This window comes from Mesoplodon bidens, assembly GCF_964165515.1.
Source record: "Mesoplodon bidens genome assembly, chromosome: 1".
In the NCBI taxonomy this organism is placed as follows: domain Eukaryota; kingdom Metazoa; phylum Chordata; class Mammalia; order Artiodactyla; family Ziphiidae; genus Mesoplodon; species Mesoplodon bidens.
In genome coordinates, this window is record NC_138176.1 from 71,298,842 (window position 1) to 71,322,380 (window position 23,539).

The window sequence follows — 23,539 nt, forward strand, 5'->3', positions numbered from 1 at the left end:
ATGTATCTACAAGCCAAGGAATGCCAAAGACTGCCAGCAATCCATGAGAACTTAGGAAGGGGCAAGGCAGAATTTCCTCAGAGGTTTCAGACGGAGCATGGCCCTTGCCTACACCTTGATTTCAGACTTCTAGCTTCTAGAAATGTGAGACATAAATTTCTGTTGTTACTCAGTTTGTGCTAGTTTGTTACAGTAGCCCTAGGAAACCAATCTGATGGGTAAGTGTGGGTGCATTGTGCACTTGAGGAACTAAGGGCTAATGTAATTGAAATGCTGAAAGTGAAGGGGGAAAGTAATTTGAGACGAAGTTGTAGTTCAGGTTATAGAATTTTGTCCTTTGGAAAGTAATTGAGGTGATTCAATCAGGAGGGGAGAGTAATCAGATTTTAGTCTGGAGAATGGACTGAAGGAGCGAAAGAATGGAAGGAGGGAGATAAGTTACCTCATTATTGTTTTGGTTTGGTTGAGAGATGATTGCTGCTTGGAATAGAGTATTACCACTGGAGATTGAATTACATTAGTGATTGAGGAAAATAAAGAAATGTTGAAATATTGTAGAAAAGGAGAGCCAGTTGACCAAAGAGGTAACTAGAACTTCCAGGCACTGCTGAAGACCAATTTGAAATTGGTGATTAGGAATTCACTGTGGCATCAACGTTTCCTATTCTGTGACTCTCTCCTGGAATAATAATTTGCTCAACAGTAGGCATGAAGAAAATGGATCCTTAGGGTCAAATAAATACCCTCTGGACCTTGAGAAGAAATGATCAAACCCAGGATACAATCTCTCTCAAATGAGTGTCAGTACTTTATTCTTCCTTTAAAGAAATATATATCTTTGATATGATCACACTAGATTTTCCTAGGTGTTTGTCTAAGCTTCTCATTACCATTCTTCCCCACCAAATAGATTCTCAAATACTTTAGAGTCTCCCTAGTCTGCCTGTTTCACAAAGAATAGCTAAGATTGGATTCTTTACTCTTCCAATTAGCATATCACCTAAAAAAGTTTTAAAGTCACTTTTTGTTGTCTTTCATAGAGGAAGAAATTCTCAGGAATATCCATCAGAAGCTCACATTATAATGCCATCTTTTATTAGTTTTCCTTTTCACTCTAATACAGGACCAATGTCCTTTGCCATGTACTTCTTTTCCTGACATAATTGAAGGGGTCTTTTTTATCAAAAAGATGATGTCTTTTGCAAGACAGAATTTTTTGACATAACTTTACTACTCTCAGTAAGCCTTTCCATTTTGTAATTGTTCTTGGTATATGGTATAATTTTTCCTTTTGGTAACATTTTTATTAAGCTCTGTTTCTGGATCATTACATGCTTATATACATTTAAAATTTTTGGTCTAAAGAGAGAGTGCAGTCTTCAGATGTTTACTTTATTATATTAAGTAATATTTGCCTGAAATAATATAGATTTTACTGTCTTCAAGTTTGCTTCTGGCCACAGTAGACATTGCTTTAGTCTGTAAATTCAGGATCCTATAATCTGAAGTAAGGAGATGAAGCCCTAGGAAGGAGCACTTGGTAAGAGATATGTATACAGCTGGAGACTTAGCCAATTTGCAGCAATCCTGAAAGGCAAGAACGGTAGATATATCCCAAAGGCACTCTCCTTCTTCCCATCCCCTCCAGAGGTCTCCCATTAGGAAAAGCCAAGAAGAGACCCAAGAGTGAGGGACCCTATTGATACAGTCAGTCTACAGAAGTAGTCAGCCTGGTGGGCAGGGGCAGAAAAAAAAGAGTGGAATAGATAGTGAGTAGATATGAACTGAAAAATGGACATTATCCAGCTCAGATAATAATTTCATGTTTTTCACATGCTAGTTTCCTTGCTGAAGTGATTTTTCTTTTGCTTCATATGTTATTCTAAAGTTCTATGACTGGAAAACTTCTAACCATCCTTTAATTTCCACTCAGATTACACATTGATCACTGTAGATTCTTTCCCTCTCTCTGTGCAGAGTTAGTTTTTACCTCCTCAGTGCTGCAACAGCATTATGCTCATAATGATTTTAGCTCATTGGAGATACGATTTATTCTTCTCTATGTTCTGTAGCACCTAACAAAGTATCTATAGTAGTTAACATCATTGTTGAATAGTGACTGCAAATAGTTTTGAATATTTAGACAGATGGATGGGTGAATAATTGTTTACAAATAAAAACTTCAGCGTATACACAATTTTTAAAAGGAATAGTTTTCTTAACTTTGCTAAATGGGAATAATAAACATGGTGTAGAGTATGATTATGAGGTTAAAATGACATTACATAAGACAATGTTTTCAAGAAGACTTAGGTAATATCAGGCACAGTAGACATTCAACCTAAATCACTCTAAAACTATATTGAATAAAATGAAATTAACACTTGAGAATTTAAAAAAAGTTGCTGTGGTAAGCTCAAGACAAAAATAAACAAAGATAACTTATTAATGTGGTTCTTAGCCAGTTGTGATCAGAGTAGAAAGAAAAATAAGTTCACACCAAAATTCTGATCTAAGGATTAAAAAAACCCCAAAACTTCTTTTGATATTGTTATAACTTTTCAACAGAAACTGTTCCATCAGGGTAGTGCATTATAGGTTATTTCTCTTTCAAATCTCTCCTTTCAGAAGAATTTCTTGAATGGAGAGTACTAAGGTCTTCTAAGTAACATCAGTCAGGGCAACTAGTGCTCAGTGGTTCAATGATTAAATAGAAATGTTCAATGTTATACTTGGAGACTCTGTAAGTTCTTTGGGTGCACTAGGAATTAATTTCCTTCAATTTTGTTTTATATGGCCTATACCATATTAAACTACTTTTTGAAGTGGCCTGTGGCAGTTCCACTCTGTTATCCTTAAACTCAGAAAGATGATGTTGTCCATCAAGCAGAAGGAGTACCCAATCTTCAGGTATTTAAGTTGTGATGATGTAAATGCTTATTTAACTGTGCAAATGGAAGAAGGAAGGTATAGATAACCTCTAAACTGGGATAATAATATATTCTTGGATATATACTTAGATAATAAATATATTCATAGCATCTAGGATAATGACTGCACATATTTGGCACCTGATACATATTTATTGTATGACTAAATTAATGAATGAATGGAGGTGAGTTTTTAAATTGTTTTTCTGTCATTTTCTATCATTGAATAATTTGTGCTCAAATTACCTTAATAAGATATCATGAAAATATAATTAAAGAGAAAAATCAGATATGAAAAAAACAGCAAACAACAGCAACAATAACAACTACAAAACAAGAAAGAAAGAAAAGAAATAAAAGGCATCCAGATTCAACAGGAATACTGTCTTTATTACTGACAGTATTCAACAGGAATACTGTCTTTATTACAACAGGAATATTGTCTTTATTACTAATACTGTTTTTATTAGCAGATGAAATGATCTTCCTAAGGAATCCACAAAACCCCAAACCCATTAGAATTAATAAGTTCAGCAAGATCACAGAATACAAGTTCAATGAATTGTATTTCTATATACTAGTTATGAAGAATCTAAAAATGAACTTCAAAAAAGTCTATTCAGTAGCACCAAAAATAATTTAATAAATATAGGAAGAAATTTAATAAAAGAATTGAGACATACATTGAAAACTACAGTGCATTGTTAAAACAAATTAAAGAAGACCTCAATAAATGGAAAGACAGTCCATGATCATGGATTGGAAGACTCAATATTGTTAAGCTGACAATGCTTTCCAAGTTGACTGAAAAATTCAACAGAATCCTTATAAAACTTCCTATTCTAATTCCAGAATTTAAAAAACTGATCTTAAAAATAATTTGGAAGTACAGACCTTCTAGAATAGTCAAAAAAATTTGAATAATAAAAACAAAGTTGAAGGACTTATACTTTCCATATTTCAAAATTTATTACAGGGCTACAGTAATCAAGACAGTGTAGTACTGGCATAAAAATAGACATGTAGATCAGTGAAGCAAAAATATCAAGAGTCTGGAAATAAACACTTACATTTATGTTCAATTGATTTTTGACAACTGTGCCAAGGCAATTTAATGGGGGTAAATTGTATTTTTTCAACAAACAGTGCTAGGACAATCAGATATCCACATACAAAAAGATAAATTATTCAGTTATCTCACACCACACATAAAAATAATCTCCAAACGTATCACATATAAATGTGAGATCTAAAACTATAAAACTATCAGAAAAAAAACATAGAAGTGAATTTTCACAACCTTGGGATAGCTAATGATTTTTTAGAACTGACTACAAAAGCACAAACAATAAAAGAGAAAAATGATATGCTGTACTTCATGAATATTAAAAAATTTTGCTTTTCAAATATGCAATGAAGAAAGTAAAATGACAAACCACAGACAAGGAGGAAATATTTGCAAATATGTCCAGTAAAGGACTTGTGTTCAAAATACACAATAACTCTCACTATTTAACAAGAAGACATATAACCCAATTAAAAACAGAGAAAACAATTTGAAGTCTATACAAAAGACTATATGTGATATAAAATGATTCCATTTATATCAAATTCCAGAAAAGTCAAATCTGTAGCAGGAGAAAATAGCTTAGCGGTTGTCTAGGGCTGCACGTAGAATGGGGAGTGACTACAAAACTGGAAGTGGGGTTTCTTTTTGAGGTAATGGAAATGTTCTAAAATTATATTGTGTTGATGGTTACATAACTAAAAACTTACTAAATATCATTAAATCATATACCTAAAATGAGTATATTTTATGGTATGTAAATTATAACTCAATAAAGCTGTTAAAAATAAAATCTTAATAGTAAGAAAACAAACAATCCAATTTAAAAATGGGCAAATGGCTTGAATAGGCACTTCATCAAAGAAGATGCATTAATGACAAATAAGCACATGAAACTTGTCTAATATAAATATCCATTAATGAAATGTGAATTAAAAGCACATCAAGATACACATTAAAATGGCTAAAATTAAAACAAAAATACTGACAATACCAATTGCTGATGAAGATCTGGAACAAGTAGAACATTCATACACTGTTGGTATGAATACAACATAGTATAGCCACTGTGGAAAGCAGTTCCACAATTTCTTATAAAGTTAAATATACATTTACCAAATGACCCAGTAATCCCACTCCTACTTATTTACTCTAGAGAAATGAAAACTTGTTTTCACACAAAAATCTTTAATGGATGTTTATGATCTATGAATAGATCATAATTGTTCAAAACTAGAAACAACCAAAATATCCTGCAAATGGTGGATGAACAAATAAACTTTGGTGCCTCCATACAAAGAATACCCTCAGCAATAAAAAACGAGCAAACTTTTGATACACTCAACAACTTAGATCTCAGAGATGTTATGGTGAGTGAAAATAGCCAGTCTCAAAGTTCACATATTGTATGATTACATTAATATGATATTTTCCCAAAAAGACCAGACTACAGTGGAGAAAGATAAATCAGTGCTTCCCAGGTTTTAGGGCAGAGAGCGGGTATGAATACAAAGGTATAGCATGATGGAGTTTGTTTGGAGTAATGAAATTGTTCTGTGTCCTGATGGTGGTGACTGTTGCATGAATAGATTCATGCATTAAAAATCCTAAATCTGTACATCAATTAAAGTCAATTTTAGTATATGTTAACTTAAAAAATAAATAAAGTTACGTAATTAAAATTTACATTTCCACACATCATGGGATCAAATTTGTGACTTCTAATCATATTAGACATTCTTGGTGTTAAAATGTTTGTGTGAAAGGGGTTACCATGTAAACACTAACCAAAGAAAAGATTGGCTAGAGACTGTCATATAGAGTGAAGTAAGTCAGAAGGAGAAAAACAAATATTGTATATTAATGCATATATGTGGAATCTAGAAAAATGGTACAGATGAACTGGTTTGCAAGGCAGAAATAGAGACACAGATGGTAGAGAACAAACATATGGACAGCAAGGGTGGAAAGCTGGGGGTGGGTGGTGGGATGAATTGGGAGATTGAGATTGACATATATATACTAATATGTATAAAATAGATAACTAATAAGAACCTGCTGTATAAAAATAAAATTCAAAAAACATCACAAAAATTAGGCTTTAAGGCATGAGGTGTTACTAAATGTAAAGAGGGACATTTCATAATGATAAAAGGGATAAATTCATAGGAAGGCATAACAGTCCTAGATTTGTATAAATATTGCTTCAAGATATACAAAGCAAAATGGACAAAACTAAAATGCGAAATACATTCCCAATCATAGTTGGACTATCACACTTTTCTCAATAACTGATAGAAGACAAAACAACAACAACAACAACTAGTAAAGATAAAAAAAGATTTGAACATAACAAATGTGATGTAATTATAGAGGAGCATTCATTATGTCAACAATTATTTCCATTTATTTTGAAACGTATATGTTGCTTGTAGTTCTTCATCTTTTTTTGTTTTTACTGAATGAACCCTTTAGAATATTCTCCCCTAAAAATTAGCAAATGGAAAAATTAACAAATTAAACATATCCAAATAGAAGATAAATGGAAATTACTACTCAAAGGTAATGAAACTCAGGATGAGTTGTATGGAACAGGTTACAGCAAAGGCAGAATGATTGTCCAGGTTTCTACAAGTAAATTAACAACAGAATAAAAGAGTAATGAGGAAGCATACGAACATTTGGATCTTTCTACAAAGTAAAATTGTGGAAGAATAATTTTGTCCTGCTTTATAGAATGTTACATTTTCCCCTCAGATTATTAAATACACATTTTGGAAATATAGCAGAGGCCTCTCACAATACTGTGAGTTACTTCCAGGAACTGGACCATGATCCCACTGTATATATCAGAGAAACACCCCCTCATGCTTCTAGCAGGATGAAGGGGAAAAGGACTTTTTAAAAACATCAGAGACTATTCTTAACACATATGTTTCTCTCCCTTTAGATGGGACAGATGTCTAGAGTAGGTTAGAGTTGGCTATTTCCCTTCTTCCAAGTGGAAGGCTGATGCAGCTGGACTGGAATAAATCCTTCCCTCAGGACAGTTAGACTCCGATAATACCCCAGCAGATTAAACTCTGACCAACTAGTTTCCTCTGAGGGCAGTCATTGTTAAGAAGAAGTAAAAAAAACAAACTTATGGTTATCCGGGGGAAAGAGCAGGGGAGGGATAAATTGGGAGATTGGGATTGATATACATACACTATACTATATGTAAAACAGATAACTAATAAGGACCTACTGTATAACACAGGGAACTCTACTCAATACTCTGTAATGACCTATATAGAAAAAGAATCTAAAAAAGAGTGGATATATGTATATGTATAACTGATTCACTTTGCTGTACAGCAGAAACTAACACAACATTGTAAATCAACTTTACTCCAATAAAATTTTTTTAAAAATAAAGGGAGGGAGGGGCTTCCCTGGTGGCGCAGTGGTTGAGAGTCCGCCTGCCGATGCAGGAGACACGGGTTCGTGCCCCGCTCCGGGAAGATCCCACATGCCGCGGAGCAGCTGGGCCCGTGAGCCATGGCCGCTGAGCCTGCGCGTCCGGAGCCTGTGCTCTGCAACGGGAGAGGCCACAACAGTGAGAGGCCCGCATAACGCAAAAAAAATAAATAAATAAAAATAAAATAAAATAAAATAAAATAAAATAAAGGGAGGGAAAAAAATGAGAAACACTTGTGTAGTTCACAGAACAGAGGCATAAGCTCACTAAATGACTGAGACCTAATTATAGGACTCTAGAATGCTTCCCCTTCCTCCGTACCTCACCACCACATTACTAACAGTCTATTTAGAGCAGTTCCTTTTACCCAGAACATCATGTCCAGCTATCAAAAGACAAAACAAAAAACAAAACCTGAAGAGATGAAGCAAGCATCAGAACCAGGCATAGAAGGGATGTTGGAATTATCATACTGGGTTAATATCCTAAGGGCTAACTGGATTAACTGGATTAATACCCTAAGGGCTCTAACTGATAAAGCAGACAGCATGTAAGAATAGCTGGGCGATGTAAGAAAAGAGATGGAAATCCTAAGAGAGAAAGAACCAAAAGAAGTGCTAGAGTTGAAAAACACTGCAACAGAAATGAAGAATGCCTTTGATGGGTTTATTAGTAGATTGAGCATGACTGAAGAAAGAACCTCTGAGCTAGAGTATATATAAGTGGAATCCATAAATACTGAAAAGCAAAGAAAACAAAGGCTGAAAAAATGGAAGAGAATATCCAAGGACTGTGGGACAACTACAAAAGATTTAACATATGTATAAGGTTCCCAAAAGGTTCCAAAAACCTTAACAGACGCCTCACCAAAGAAGATATGCAGATAGTAAATAAGCATACAAAAAGATGCTCCACATCATACATCACCAGGTAAATGCAAATTAAAACAACAATGAGATACCACTACACACCTATAGAATGGTGAAAATCCATAACACCAGGTGCTGGAGAGGATGTGAAGCAACAGAAACTCTCATACATTGCTAGTGGGAATGCAAAATGGTTCAGCCACTTTGGAAGACAGTTTGGCTGCTTCTTAAAAAACTAAACATACTATTACCATATGATCCAGCAACAGATGTGCTCCTTGGTATTTACCAAATAGAGTTGAAGATTCATGTCCACAAAACAAAACAAACAAACAAAAACCCCCACAAAAAACCAAAACAACAACAACAAAAATAAAACAAAACCCTGCACAAAGATGTTTACTGCAGCTTCATTCATAATTACCAAAAACTTGAAAGCAACCAGGATGTTCTTCATTAGATGAATGAATAAATAAACTATGGTATTGGTTTGGCCAAAAAGTTCGTTTGGTTTAAAGTAAAAATAAAAGACACATTTTTCATTTTCACGAATAACTTTATTGAACAATGTATTCACTAACCAAACCAACCGTTTGGCCAACCCAATACATCAGATAATGAAATATTATTCACTGCTAAAAAGAAATCTAGTATCAAGCCATGAAAAAACATCAAAAAATCTTAAATCCATATTACTAAGTGAAAGAAGTCAATCTGAAAAGGCTACATACTGTTTGATTCTAACTATGTGATTATGGAAAAGACAAAACTATGGACACAATAAAAAGATCAGTATTTGCTAGGGGTTCAAGGGAATAGGGTTGAATAGGCAAAGCACAGAGAACTTTCAGGGGAGTGAAAATACTCTGGAGGAGACAATAATGATGGTTACATGACATTACATATTTGCCTAAATACATTGAATGTACACCACCAAGAGTGAAGCCTAATGTAAACTATGGACTTTGGGTGATTATGATGAGTCAGTTAGGTTCATCAGTGGTAAAAAATGTACCACTCTGGTGGGAGATGTTGATAACAGGGAGGCTATGCAAGTGTGGGGGGCAGAGGATATATAGGAAATCTCTGTACCTTCCCTCGATTTTGCTGTTAACCAAAAATTGCTCTAAAAATAAAGTCTTAGAAAAAAATGTAAAGGTATCATGAGTAGTTTGAATAGTGTTTACTTTATTCTTTCATGTAACATATACAGAGCCAACATGTTTTCTATACCTTGGAAAAGCATTGTACTCCTTTGTGAGTTTGAATCAGCTTCCAACATTTTATCCTTGAACTTTGAAAGTGGTGAAATATCTGAGAATTTTTTTTTTCTATGAAGATTTTTGCCAGTTCTCTTCCTCTGGGACATCTTCATCATTTGTCACTATTATTTTCCTCATTCATGTTGATAAATTCACCTTCACTAATTTCCTCTGGCTGCATACTTAGAGTCTCTTGTAAAGTGATTGTCAACATTCCCTTATTCAGCTATTCTTCTTCATCTTCACCTATACTGGATTTGCATTTCACTTTCAGTGTTATCACTTTTTATTTCTTCCTCTTTGTTGGCAAGTCCTTCTCTTGATTAGCCATTTTTCTAAGGTGTCATTTGAGTTTATCATTGAAAGACAATGAGGCAATGCAACTATGTGCTTTGCTGTCTGTTCATGAACTGACTAAGATAATCAGTGACCAATCAGTAACAGATTTTGAAAAATAGGAATATGATTGGTCACTGACTATGAAGTACATCTGTTATTTGTGGAGTGATTCATGAGAGCTTAAGAGCTAGAAGCTAATTTTTTACTTTATGCAAGTACTCACAGTTAATGTGACATGGTAAGAAAAACTTGAGCCATGCTGTTGAGGGGACTGGTGTTATATAAATAAATAATCTTGGTAACAAATTTGTTCAAAGCAAGGATTGCGTGTATTGAATTGTGCATGCATAGAATTGGTTATGTGTGTGTGTGTTCTTTGGCATATGTGTTCTATTTTTGAGCTACTAAAACTTTAAAATGGTGTCCTTTTATATGTTTCTAAGGAGACCTTATTCAGTTTCATTTTTGTTCATTAAAGACAGTCTCATCAGTGGTTTTGTGACTGGTCAATGGGGATTGTCAGTAATTTCTTACATAGGAAAGCACTGTAATCTGTTATTTAAAAAATATTATTACACTAGTTTATTTGTGAAATACCACAGCCTTCAACATGAAATTTAGCTTATGTAAATCTTTGTTGAAGAGATATTGAAAATATTTTTATTTTAGGAGTAAAACATTTTAAGTTAATGAAAACATGATGTAAGTTTAAGAGTTTTGAATTTATTTTATACCATGTAGTTAACTTAATGGAGAAAACGGCCTTCATATATTTATTTAATTTGAAGGTATAAAAATCAATACATATGGCACTGTGACGTCTTTTAAATTCAGTAAGTTTATTCATCTAAGAATTCTGAATTGTGATTAATAGTACTTATTCAACATAAACACTCAATTTGTGAGTTTTTAATTTCTTCGAAATTGTTTTCTATGCTCATTTGAAAGTCTCCTAATCTTTTTCTTTATAGATGATGCAGTTTAATATGATAATCACATATTAGGTTGCATAGAATACCTTAAATGTTTTGTTTTTATTTAAATAGTAACTACTCATAGCCAATTTATTAGGAGATATTTTCTATACTTCTGTAAAATAAGGAACTTAAAAAATGCTTCTACATTTCTGTGTTTTTCTGCTCTAACACTATAAATGTGCTTTCCCCTGCTATGTGTTCCCAGTTACCATAGACTCTATCTATTCTTCATTTACTCAGTTGAGACACAGGTCCTCATGGAACTTGTCCTTATGGAACTTAGAATCCAGTAGGGCAGACATACAAAAAACAATAAACATTGCAGATGAGCTAATTATATAGTATTTTAGAAGGTGATACATGTGGTAAAGAAAAATTTAAAGCAATTTCAAATAGAGTAGTTAGGGTCCAGAAGTAGTACAGGTAATGAACAATGTGTCTGGAGTAAGAGTGTTTCACACAGAGTGTAAGATCCTGAGGTGGAAACACACTTAGTATATTGATGTAACAGAGGAATCCAGTGATGGTGGAGCAGAGCAGTGGAGTGTAAGTAGTAGGAGATAAGGTTGGAGAGTAACAAAGGACCAGTTACTATAAATTCTTATAGACCATTATAGGAACTTTGATTTCTACCCTGAGAGAACTGAGGTGCCATTGGAGGATTTGTAGAGGGGATATATTATCTGACTCCTTACAGGATCTCTCTGATTGGTGCATTGAGAACAAACCAAAGGGGAACAAAAGCAGGGGTAGGGAAACCAGTTAGGTGAGAAATGATATTGACTTACACTAGGGAGGCAACAATAGGCATCTTAAGGAGTGATTAGATTCTACATATATTTTGAAAGTAAAAGTGATTAGATTTTCTGATTGATTGGACATAGAGTATGAAAGAAGAGATGAGTGAGAATACTTCCAAGAGTTCTGACCTGAGGTTCAGATTTTTGACCTCAGAAGATTGTAGGAGGAGTAAGTTTCAGAGGAAAATCAGGAAATCAGTTTGGAGCATGTAAATTCTGAGATGCTTATTAAACTTTCAGATGTTGAAGTTCAATAGATTATTGGATTTAGGACTCTGGTGGACTACAGCTGAGGGATTCAAGTGAAGATATTAATTACAGTTTCATTAGCATATGGGACATATTTGTCTTGTTTATTCCAGTGTGCCCCGTATCTATACAATGTTAATACTTGTAAGGTACTTAAGAAATAGCTACTGAGTGAATGACTACAAATATAGTGATTTGTGTGCTGGTAAATGTTTAACCACAAGCACTCTAAGGAAAAAAAAAACACAGAAACAAAACAAAACTCATGACTTCTAGCATTTGCAAATTTCTGTGGTGTAAATACTCCTACCATGATTTCAAGCTACCAAAGTAACATCACTAAATGCAGAGTTGAGAAGAAATGTGCACAATTGATTCCCTCTAACAAGTATAAATCAGCTCCAGAACACAATTGAGCCCTTTGTCGCTTAGTGATAAAATCAGATACACATTTTCCTTACTTACAGGTATGCGTAAAAGAAAAATTTAAATAACCTTGATACTTGGGCAGATTTGAAGGTAAAAAAAAATCATAGATGATAATACAAACTCAAAATAGGGGACTTCTTAAGCAAATATTTAAAAACTTTTATCATATACCAGACTAAATAATAGAAATACTGAGCTAACTTATCCCTGTATCTTTAGGCAGTCTTCTAAATTACTCCACATAGGTATGATATCTTTACATAATTCCTGGGAAAAAGATTTCACAGTTTACAAAATAATCCATTGTAATGTTAGGTACTCTTTTGCCAGAGGTGTCTTCATGATTTCTAAATTAGCCTAGAAAGTGTGTTTAAAATGTTGCCATAAAACATCTATCACTAAAAATCTATACAAAGTTTAATCAAGTTGTTCTTTCCTTGAGTCCAAACTCTTTAGCATGTATCTCAGAGTCATTATTAGGTTCTTAAACAGTATTTATTTATTTAATTAATATTTAAAATCTTTTATAGTGATAAAACATACCAAACATAAAATTTACCATTGTAACTATTTTTAAGTGTACAGTTCAGTGGTACATTCACATTATTGTGCAACCATCACCACCATCCATCCTCAGAACTTTAATTAATTAGCAATGTATTTTGTTTCGTGTAAAAGAAGTACATTTTGTTGTAGATAATTAGAAAAGGAAAAGTATAAAGGGAAACAAAATTATCCAAAATCTCAGTAGTCAGAGAAAATCAAATCTATATCTACCTTATTGCACATATAGAATTATATCAGACTGTTAAATCCATAGTCTAAAAATTCATTGTGTGTTAGAGATCCTGCTGAGTCTAAAGTCGGATTCAGACTCTGACTGTGTCTAATGAAGTGGTGGGGCTTCAAACCCCAGTTGTATATTTTGCACCATTTATCCAACGTGCCAGTGAGCAAGCCTCAATAAGAATGGTGTATTCTCAAAGCAGTGAGGCATAGGGAAGTAGGGAAACAATTCCTCATCCTGGACATGTGGTTTAGAGCTGAGGCCCAGGGAGAGAGAGTTGCAAGTAGAAGATGAAGGAACACTGGTCTTGAAGAATTTGTAAATGGAGCAAAGATTAGGGACATGATAATTCCTCCAAATTCTATTTGGAACACAAATAGACATCACAAAAACTTCAGGCAGAGGGCAGTTTGTAATTTATGACTTCTGCAGATTTGGATGCAGTATGCCCAAAACAACTGGAGAAAGGCATGGCTTCTTCCAGAGACACTATTATGTTCTGTACCAAAGTGCTGACATTGCTGTTTCTTTCTTTCTCTCTCTCTCTCTGGCCAGGGTATGGTGAGGAGAATGGAAGTGCTAAGGAGGACTACTGATGAACTCTCATCAGACTTTCCTAGGGATTCTTTGAAATAATTGGAGACTAGCAAGAAATGGTTTATAAGCAAAGGTTATAAAAAGACTTAAAAAATTTGGATATGCATGTTAATGTTAGCACATTTATATACATGTGCCTAGAGACTTGAGAGAGCTGATGTTATATTCAAATGTAACTTTAAAATTTCTACATAGAATTTCATTTTTAGATGCCTCATCATTCATTTCTTTTTGTTGGGCTTTTTAGTTGTTTTCAGTTCTTTGAATTTTGATTTGAAAAATATCTTTGAACATGTTGGAAAATTGAACCCTGAAAGATTTTTGACAATAGATACCCAAATGCTAGATTAAACCATATGAAATATTAATTGACATTTTAAACTATTAAAAACTGGCAATTACATATGGTTCAATCTAAAATCATGTGTTAAAATGCCATGTTTACTACAACTTAGCAATCTCTGCCGATTTTAATGGAAAAAAGTTATATCTCATCACTTTAATTTTTATTTGATTACTTTTATGATTCTTTTATTCAGGAATCTGGGTTGTGTGCTTACCATGTGCAAAACAGTATGAGAGGCATAAGGATACAATAAAGACTAAGAACAGAGGGAACTTGTCTTTATGATGTTTATAAGTTTATTAGAGGAAATTATTAATCAAGTATTCTTAATTTAATATATAAAAATGCTATGACTAACATGTGCTAAGAGAATCTACAAAGTGACATTTAATTTAAATTGGGAGGCTTATGGAACGTTTCCCTGTGAAATGAGATTCAAGCTGTTATCTAAATGAGGAGTACATTCAACTGATGAGGAATGGGCAGAAGGGAAGTTGAGACAGAAGGAAAACTGCGTTTAAAGGCTTTATGGCAAAAAGATAGCATCACACATTTAGGGACTTGAAAGAGGATCAGAGTGGCTAGAACAAAGATAAGGAAGTTGAGGTATAGTATGAGTTGAAGTTGGACAGGTCAAGGAACCAGGCTATACAAGGTATTATTATCTGGATTAAGAATATTCTTCTTCTCATAACAGCAATGGGAAAACATTGTAGCATTAAGTAGGAGTGCAGAAACATCTTCTTATATATACTAAGGTGGATTAAGATTGGATGTGGGGAGACCAATTAGGAGGTGTTTTTATTAGTCCAGGAAAGATATGATAGTAGCTTGGACTAGGGAAGTGGGGGTAGAGTCAGAAAGAAGGTAATAGATTGGGAGCTATTTGAACAACTGAATGGATGCTTGTACTGTTTATTGAAATGGGGAACACTGGAAGAGGAAGAGGTTTGGAGGTAAGATAATGGGTTTGGAGGAGTTTGAGGAGATTTTCAGACCCCAAGTGGAAACGTCACGTACACGAGCAGAGCTCAAAGATGGTTTAGAGGATTTTAGGCTGGTGATCCACTTACTTTTTGAGTTTTAAAGCATATGTATTTATTATTTCTATCTTATATGTACTTACTGTAATTTAAACAATTAAAGTAAAAATGTTATAGAGTAAGATAAACATCTATATCTTCATAACATATAATGTCCAAGATTTATAATTTGTTCAATAAATTTTAATAACCTTGTATGGTACATAAAAAATGACATGATAATGTGGCACTATTTTAGTAATTAAAAAATATATCTTTATGCATGTACATAATGTAATATGTGAGATATACATATCACAAAAAAATGAGGGGAGAGTTGAAATGTGAATGTGAAGATCATAGATAGGCTATATTTGGGGTGTAGGACAATTACAGGTAAATTTAACTTTCTAATATTTCTAATTTTTTTCACTGTGCATATAGGATCCTTATAATGCATGAGGGGAAAATAAGTTTAAATAAGAGACTGGTATAGAGGATGGATCAGGATCAGAGATTGGGGACTGGAATGAGAATGATTTGTAGAGCTTTTACCATATGTTACAACTTTGAATTATCTGATTCTCAAGCTATATCCAAAGTTCAGGTGGAAAAAATACTTTTGGAGGAAATACATTTTATCCTTTTTTTGTAGTTTTTTCAATGCAACAAACCAGACCATCTGGAAACTGTGCTCAGATAGAGGTTTTACCCTGAGAACATCATTCACTGAGTTCTGCTTTGGCATATGTCTTTGGCCTACTCAGAGGAATGCTAAGCAAACACCTATGGGAAATTTTCTTTTGCATTTATGACACTGTGGTTGAGGACACTGTCCTCTTAATTACCCATACAAAGAATTTCTTGAAACTCAAATATCAGAAATGCCTAAGCCCTTAAGGAATGTGTATATCTTGTTTATATGGACAGTGTAAACAAATTTACTAATTGTGTTTCCTTTTATGTTTGTTCACTAAGAAGCTCAGAGACATATTTAAAGCTTAACTTTCATAAATGATTGGGACTCTTTGACCTGAATGTCCGTGTTATAACTTCACTCCCATCTTGTTTCTATTTTCTCCCTTTCTATTTTTTTCCAGTTTTAATTTTTCATTCATTTATATTTGTCTACTTTATTGTATGGATTGTTATGTGTCTTCTATAATTCAAAAGAAAACCAATTAGATAATAGAAAAATGGAAACTGTTCATTCAAAAGTGAAAAATGAAGCTGTGGGTTTGAAAGAGATCACTTAGAAATAGAGAGTAAAGTAAAGACAAAATCAGGTCCAGGATTTGGTATTGTGGAACCTATGCATTTAATTACTACATAGAGGCAGATAATTAGAAATAATTCTAATTATTGAGAATTAATAATGCCATGGAAGAGAGGCTGAGGGGGTAGGAGGTGATCAGGACAGTTGGAAGCCAAGAGGCAATAGCCACCTGTGAGGAATACTACTAAAAGGTCAAGGAAGTCGAGGATTAAAATGCTCACTGGATTTCTCAATAAGGCTCTTTGGGTAGAGTGCTGGAAAAAGAGTTCAGATTTGAATGTCTTGAGAAGCAAATAACAGGTGAAAAATGGAGATATAAAATATAAGCAATCCATAAGTTAATGTTTGTTAGATACTTTTATTTCTTCTTTTGTGAATTCTCTGTTTGTTACTTTTGTTCTTTTTATATTAGAGATATATATTTTTATTAGTGTTTAATAATATGTTATATATTCAGCATTTTTTATACTGTGTCTGTTAAATATGATATAAACTCCTTTTTCTCCTGGTGTTGTTAATGTAACATTGATATCAACTGGAGTTCTGCTAGTTATCTAAGAGACACTTCTAATTTCACCTTACTTTGTGATAATTTTATGTTTCATTCATTCAATTAATACACATTTATTGCTTTCATTATGTACTCAGGATTAATTTTATAAGAATTTTCACTTGAATTTGATAGTTTTAATTGAACTTTCACAGCACACTACAGCAGTAATTTTAGTGGCTGCAAATGGGATATTTTAAAATCCTTGAATAAGGACTACAAATTGTAAAAGGAGCTAAAGATTCATAAAAAAATTTCTAAAATTAATCTTTTCCAAAGCACAGTTTTAGTTACTATTTTGCAAAGAATGCAAATGTAAAGCAGTTTATCTTGGGCTAAGCTCATGCAGTTTATCATCTGGGCTAAATAATGAGTCAAGTCTTATCGTAATAAAGAATATAACTGCATGGGCAGTGGCTCTCCCTAAAGTAGAGAAGAATGAGGAGATTGGCTCAGGCACTAGAATTAAAGACTGATAAAGATGTTTTTTAAAAAAATTTATCAAAGTATTTATAACCATAATGTTTAAAACAATGGTAAAATTTACCACTATACATTTAGATAATTTGTTACCACATTCAGGCCTTATGATTTTTTAAGACTATATATTTTTATCTGTCCATAATAAGCTTCAAAAGAAATAGAGGTTCTATGAATACTTTGCATAACAGCTTTATGAGAAGCAAATTTTTAAAAGTATAGCATATAAGATAAATTTTTATCTATTTGGCTAAACACATAACTTACTTCAGTTAAATTAAATATTTATTTTACTAATTATTTATGTCAGGTGTCCCTGGGTTTGAAGAATATAAAGTATTTTTTGCTGTGTTTGTTAATGCGTTTGAATTATTAAATAAAACATATTAAATTACTTCCTTAAGGTTTCCAGGTAAAAAACAGTGACTGTCACTTTAAAAATTCTTTAAATATTTTAATCAATACTGGACCTTATGCCCTGAAATTGTCGCTTACAATACGTAAATAAGCCTTCCTAGAATTTCTAACTTAACTTAAAAAATGTGCTTAGAAAATGGAAGAAAATATTTTCTATTTTCTAATATCCCTGTATGTCAAGTGGGATATGCCATAAATTTTTAAAAAGATAATATTTCTGTTATAAACTGTTCTATTAATTTTCTAACACCTGCATCCTCAATTAAAACGTAGGTAATATATATGTAAGATGTGTTATATATACATGTAAGACATGTAGCATAAACAAGTGCTACATTCTAATTTAAACCTGTAGTCACCACAACTCCTTAGGAGCTATAAGAGAGTATAGAGGTTAAGAATAGTACAGGTCCTGTAGTGGACTGCGGTGGTTTGAAGCTCTGCTGAATGATCTTGGAAAAGCTGAGCACCTTTTACATAAATGTTATGTTTAAATGTTACATTTCAAAATGGCAAATTTGGGAAGGATGGTGGAGAGAAACAGCGACTCTTCATTGGCAAATAATTCCAGTGTGTGTGTGTGTATGTGTGTGTGTGTGGTGAAGTAGCCTTACAGGCAAAAAGAACTATGTAGAACTTAAAGGTGATTTCTTGGCCTATAAAAACATAGATTTGCAAGAATTTCTAACAAAGCAAAAGGACAGGATGTTTCAGGATAAGATCAGAACCTATGATAGTAGAGTTATCAATATTACATTAAAAATGTGGAATTAGAAAGCAAGCAACTCTCCCAGTGCAGAATGAGTGCAAAACACTTAAAGGAAAATAACGCCTTTACTCAACAAAATGTGTGACTGTTGGCTTGAGTTTCTCCATTTGTAAAATACAGGTGTTCATTAAGGAAGCATCTACAATACTTTCAAGTCTAAGATTTCTGAGGTCATAGGAGGTTGCAAGTATTTTGCTGCAGCTGAAGGAAAGCCATAAGTGCCTGAGTCAAAGCTGAAGTAGTTTTAAACCTGAGAAGATCTTTTTGATTTTAGGCAGGGATACACAGTGAGTTCAGTACATTTTCCATTTAGGCTGGGAGGATACAACTCAGTTTACATTAAATGGGATTAGAAAACACACACAATTCAATAATCAAGTGTTAGTATCACAGTCTAAATGATGTATTCCTTTATCAGTTAAGACCTAATTAGGGTTTATATAACTTTATGGCTATTTCAATAAAGCATTAATTATATAGGGAAAGATAATTTCTTGAGCATACACTGTTAACTATGGTCTGTATGGGTCAGGGAGTCCATGCAACCATACCCAAAGGCACCATAACTCACCTGAACTTTCTAGGATGGGTCAACCTTGCCAACTTGAATCAATAAAATTACTGCAGATACCACAGGAGTAGTATTTTCAGTTCATGTTTGATAAGACACCAATGCAGAAAGATTCTGTGGACTGGTAAACTATTGAGAATTCTAACTGTTATAGCTGTATACCCTTGGATTCTAAAAATTATCTCTATTTTTGTAATCCATTTATGTCAGTTGCTCAAAGGAAACTATTTTTTTAAGTTTATTCTTTTTTAAAATTTTTATTTATTTATTTATTTATTTTTGGCCACGTTAGATCTTCATTGCTGCCCGTGGGCTTTCTCTAGTTGCGGTGAGTGGGGCTACTCTTTGCTGTGGTGCGCGGGCTTCTTACTGTGGTGGCTTCTCTTGTTGCAGAGCACGGGCTCCAGGTGCACGGGCTTTAGTAGTTGTGGCTCGCAGGCTCAGCAGCTGTGGCTCGGGGGCTCTAGAGTACAGGTTCAGTAGATGTGGCACACGGGCTTTGTTGCTCTGTGGCATGTGGGATCTTCCCGGACCAGGGATCAAACACATGTCCCCTGCTTTGGCAGGTGGATTCTCAATCACTGCACCATCAGGGAAGTCCCAGGAAACTAATTTTTTAATTAACAGTTTTAAAAAGTTTTTCAGTATCTGAACTGAGTATGCTTCAGATTTTGTTGCAAATTGTATGCTCCTAAATTTTGAATAGTTTTGGTAATTGAATAATGTTTTCTAGTAAAGAAGTAGTAAAGAATAAGTAGTATTCATTGATTTCAAACCAGTGAGTGTGATGAAATAGCATTACATTATCAATGAAAATAACTCCAAGACCATTTCAGATTTTATATAAATATTGGCAGAAAGTGATTGGGAAAATGACCTTTTTTCCCCTCGCAGACTTGAAATACCAAATTCACAAACTAAATTTTCACCATATTTCATAATGTACCATTAATTTCAGTAACATTGTGAGAATTTTATAACATGATATGCTAATGCCTCTCCTCCAGATCAGAACAAAGAAAAATAAATAAAACAAAAACAAAAAATAAAGATGCTCAAACCAGTTATTTGTAGTGAGGTGGATGGACCTAGAGTCTGGTATACATAGTGAAGTAAGTCATAAAGAGAAAAACAAATACCGTATGCTAACGCACATATATGGAATCTATAAAAATGGTACTGATGAACCTAGTGGTAGGCCAGGAATAAAGATGCAGATGTTGAGAACGGACTTGATGACACAGCGGGGGAAGGGGAGACTGGGATGCAGTGAGAGAGTAGCATTGACATATATACACTACCAAATGTAAAATAGATAGCTAGTGGGAAGCAGCCTCATAGCACAGGGAGATCAGCTCTGTGCTTTGTGATGACCTAGAGTGGTGGGATAGGGAGGGTCAGAGGGAGGCTCAAGAGGGAGGAGATATGGTGGTATATGCATACATACAGCTGATTCACTTTGTTGTACAGCAGAAACTAACACAACATTGTAAAGCAATGATACTCCAAAAAAGATGTATTTTAAAAAATGCTCAAACCAAAGAAACATTCCTTTCTATCTTGGTAGAGCAAGATTAGATGCAATTTCACTTGTTCTCCAACTTGGGGCTAATTTTATTTCTTTTTGTACTCACCTCTGTCCCTACAAAAATGAAGGGGTGAGATTCTTGTGGAAAATCAGAGATAAAGGGGAAAGGAAGATTGGCAGTTTCAGAGGCTTTTAAAATGTGGTTTTATGCTTACTTATCCTAGTTAGTGGCAGCTAACCACTGCTCCTTCAATTTAACCCCCTGGGCGTGGCATTTGAAATTTGTTTCTAAAGCTTTATGTCATCAAGACCTCTGTGCTCACTATTTCAAAATAGTAAACACAGAGGATTGACTTATGGGAAAAAAGTAGTTTTTTCTTATTTTTTCTCATAATGGTGGCTTAATGTAGTAAGAATTAATATTAAGCCTCATTTTATTTTGAACAAGTTCGTTAATATAGAAAAAAAGTGTTTTCTTCTTTTCACAGATGAGGACATTGTTACTTGAAGTTAAAGTGACTTCAATCCCCTCCCGCCGGCCTCCATGCATGCCCCTTGCAAGCTGCCAATCACAAAATGAAGACTAAAATCAACTGGTGTGTTTCTTTTTTAGCATAATATTGAATTAAAATGTAACTATCAGTAACAGGTAGAGGTTTACCATTGTGTTAACACAGTATGCATAGTCCATAATGTTCAATATGAGAAAGAAAATACTCACAGAAATTTCATAAACTGGAACCTGAGGACAACTGTTGGAGGTCTCTCCAGCTTCTTAAAATTGCTTGAGAATCTCAGAATCCCCACTGTAGATTGGGGGACATTCTAAAAGATTATCTTCAACAGTTATAAAGTGGTGTGCCTCATTTCTTTTTTTTTTTCTTTCTTTTTTTTTTTTTGCGGTACGCGGGCCTCTCACTGTTGTGGCCTCTCCCGTTGCGGAGCACAGGCTCTGGACACGCAGGCTCAGTGGTCATGGTTCACAGGCCCAGCCGCTCCGCGGCATGTGGGATCTTCCCAGACCGGGGCACAAACCCGTGTCCCCTGCATCGGCAGGTGGACTCTAAACCACTGCGCCACCAGGGAAGCCCGGTGTGCCTCATTTCTTAACCACTTATTCTTTGGGCTTTTTGCTGCCCATCATCTGAATGATTTGGATGCCATCTTCCAGACACAGGGTTTACCCATCTCATGGCCTTCACAGATTACTGGAAGTGAAATCTACCTGAAACACTGTGGAAACTGCTAGCTGACGGCAATCATTTGGAGGGAGCTTGTTGCCTCTGATGGATCCTTCATAACTGGGAGACCAAACCAGTGTTGGCCTTGGGGCAAGGATGGGGAAGGGGATGGGTGGTGATGAGGACCAGCAAACCAGAGGGAGGAGAAGGGTAACTTATCATTCATTTCTCTGACAGAATAATGACTGACAGAAGGAAGGCCCAAAAGTACATTTTACAGATAACATAATTTTTGTGGCAATTGCTTGAAGCCATCTGAGAAAATGTGCGAGTACTAAGCAGCGTTTCTAGCTGAGTTTGTCCTACTTGGAATGACAGATTTTCCCCATTTCTCTCATTTACCTTCTTCAGTCCTTCTAGATGCCCTTAATGGGGATCAGGGGGATTAGGGTGGGAGTGGGGAGGCCATAGAAGCAGAAACCAGTTCAGCCATTAGAGGACTACCAATGGGTTAGTGACCTCCTTTCTTCAAGAACTTTTAACTGGTCCCTTTCCTTTTATCAAACCCATTTTGTCACCATTTCCTTTGTAACCTTATCCCACCGCCCAGCTCCTATCTCTCCCTCCCCCTCCTTCTCCCTCCCGGGTCTTCTCCTCACCTGTCCACTGCAATGGCCGTCATAGAGTAGATGCTGGCGAACACCGCTGTGATAGGAAAGAAGTTCTGGAAGCGACAGTAGTTGGCGCCGAAGTACCACTCGCTGTGAAGCGCATAGATGAAGTTGACCAAGGTGTTGAAGGCGGCCATGGAGGCGTCGGAGAAAGCCAAGTTCACGAGGAAGTAGTTGGTGACGGTCCGCATGCGCTTGTGGGCCAGGATGATCCAGATGACGATGAGATTCCCGAAGACCGCCACGGCCACTACCACGCCGTATGCTAGGGACCAGAGCGCAATGCGCCAAGACGGCTGCACGAACTGGTTGGTGAGGTTGGCCCGGAACTGCGAAGGCGCCGCGGAGGCCGCGGGCAGTCCCAGCGTGGAGGAGGAAGCGGAAAGATTGCCGGCTTGGACTAGCAGTTGCAGCCACTCAGCCTCAGCCTCTCCCTCGGCTGCTCCAGCCTCGAGCGCGGCACTCGGGTTCCCGGCGTCCGCACCCGCTGTTCCCCCGTCCGTCCAGTTCGCGGCTACGGGGAGCGAGACCATAGCGATAGGTCGGCAACCCGGCTCCCCTCACTCATCCACTGTCCGCCCGGGCCGTCTCCCTGGAAGTTCTTCTCTGCTTCCCGGTAGCTTTGCTGCTCAGTGGACCTCAGCCCCGCCCGAAAGCGAGGTAGAAAGGTACCCACAGCCCTTGCTGGTTAAGGTATGCTTTGAACCTGCAGGTGATGGGGAGAAGGGAAGCACTTTCCCCGAGGAGTCTGCGAATCTAGCAGGCTGGAAGGATGAGACAGTCGGAAAAAGAGATGCTAAGGGCAGTCGCCCGCGGAGAACTCCAGGGTCGCCCCTGCGCGAGTTCCCGGGCACCGGCCGGAGCGCTGAGGATCGGGGGCTGCTGCGAGCTTTCTAGTTTGTTATAGTGCCCTGCTTCCGTGACGTTGTGCGGAACTGACGAGCCCCTTCTCGGGATAAGATT

At 35.6% G+C, this 23,539-nt stretch overlaps 1 protein-coding gene across 1 annotated transcript in view; it reads right to left on the reverse strand.

Annotated features, from left to right (window-relative positions):
- Positions 1-23,109, reverse strand: part of TACR3 (tachykinin receptor 3) — a gene marked incomplete at its 5' end in the record, with an annotated part of 68,589 nt that extends 45,480 nt beyond the window's left edge. Inside the window, one exon of the mRNA XM_081248164.1 lies at positions 22,565-23,109. Coding sequence (XP_081104290.1) covers positions 22,565-23,109 — 545 coding nt within the window. The remainder of the gene's footprint in view (positions 1-22,564) is intronic.
- Positions 23,110-23,539: the final 430 nt, after the last annotated feature.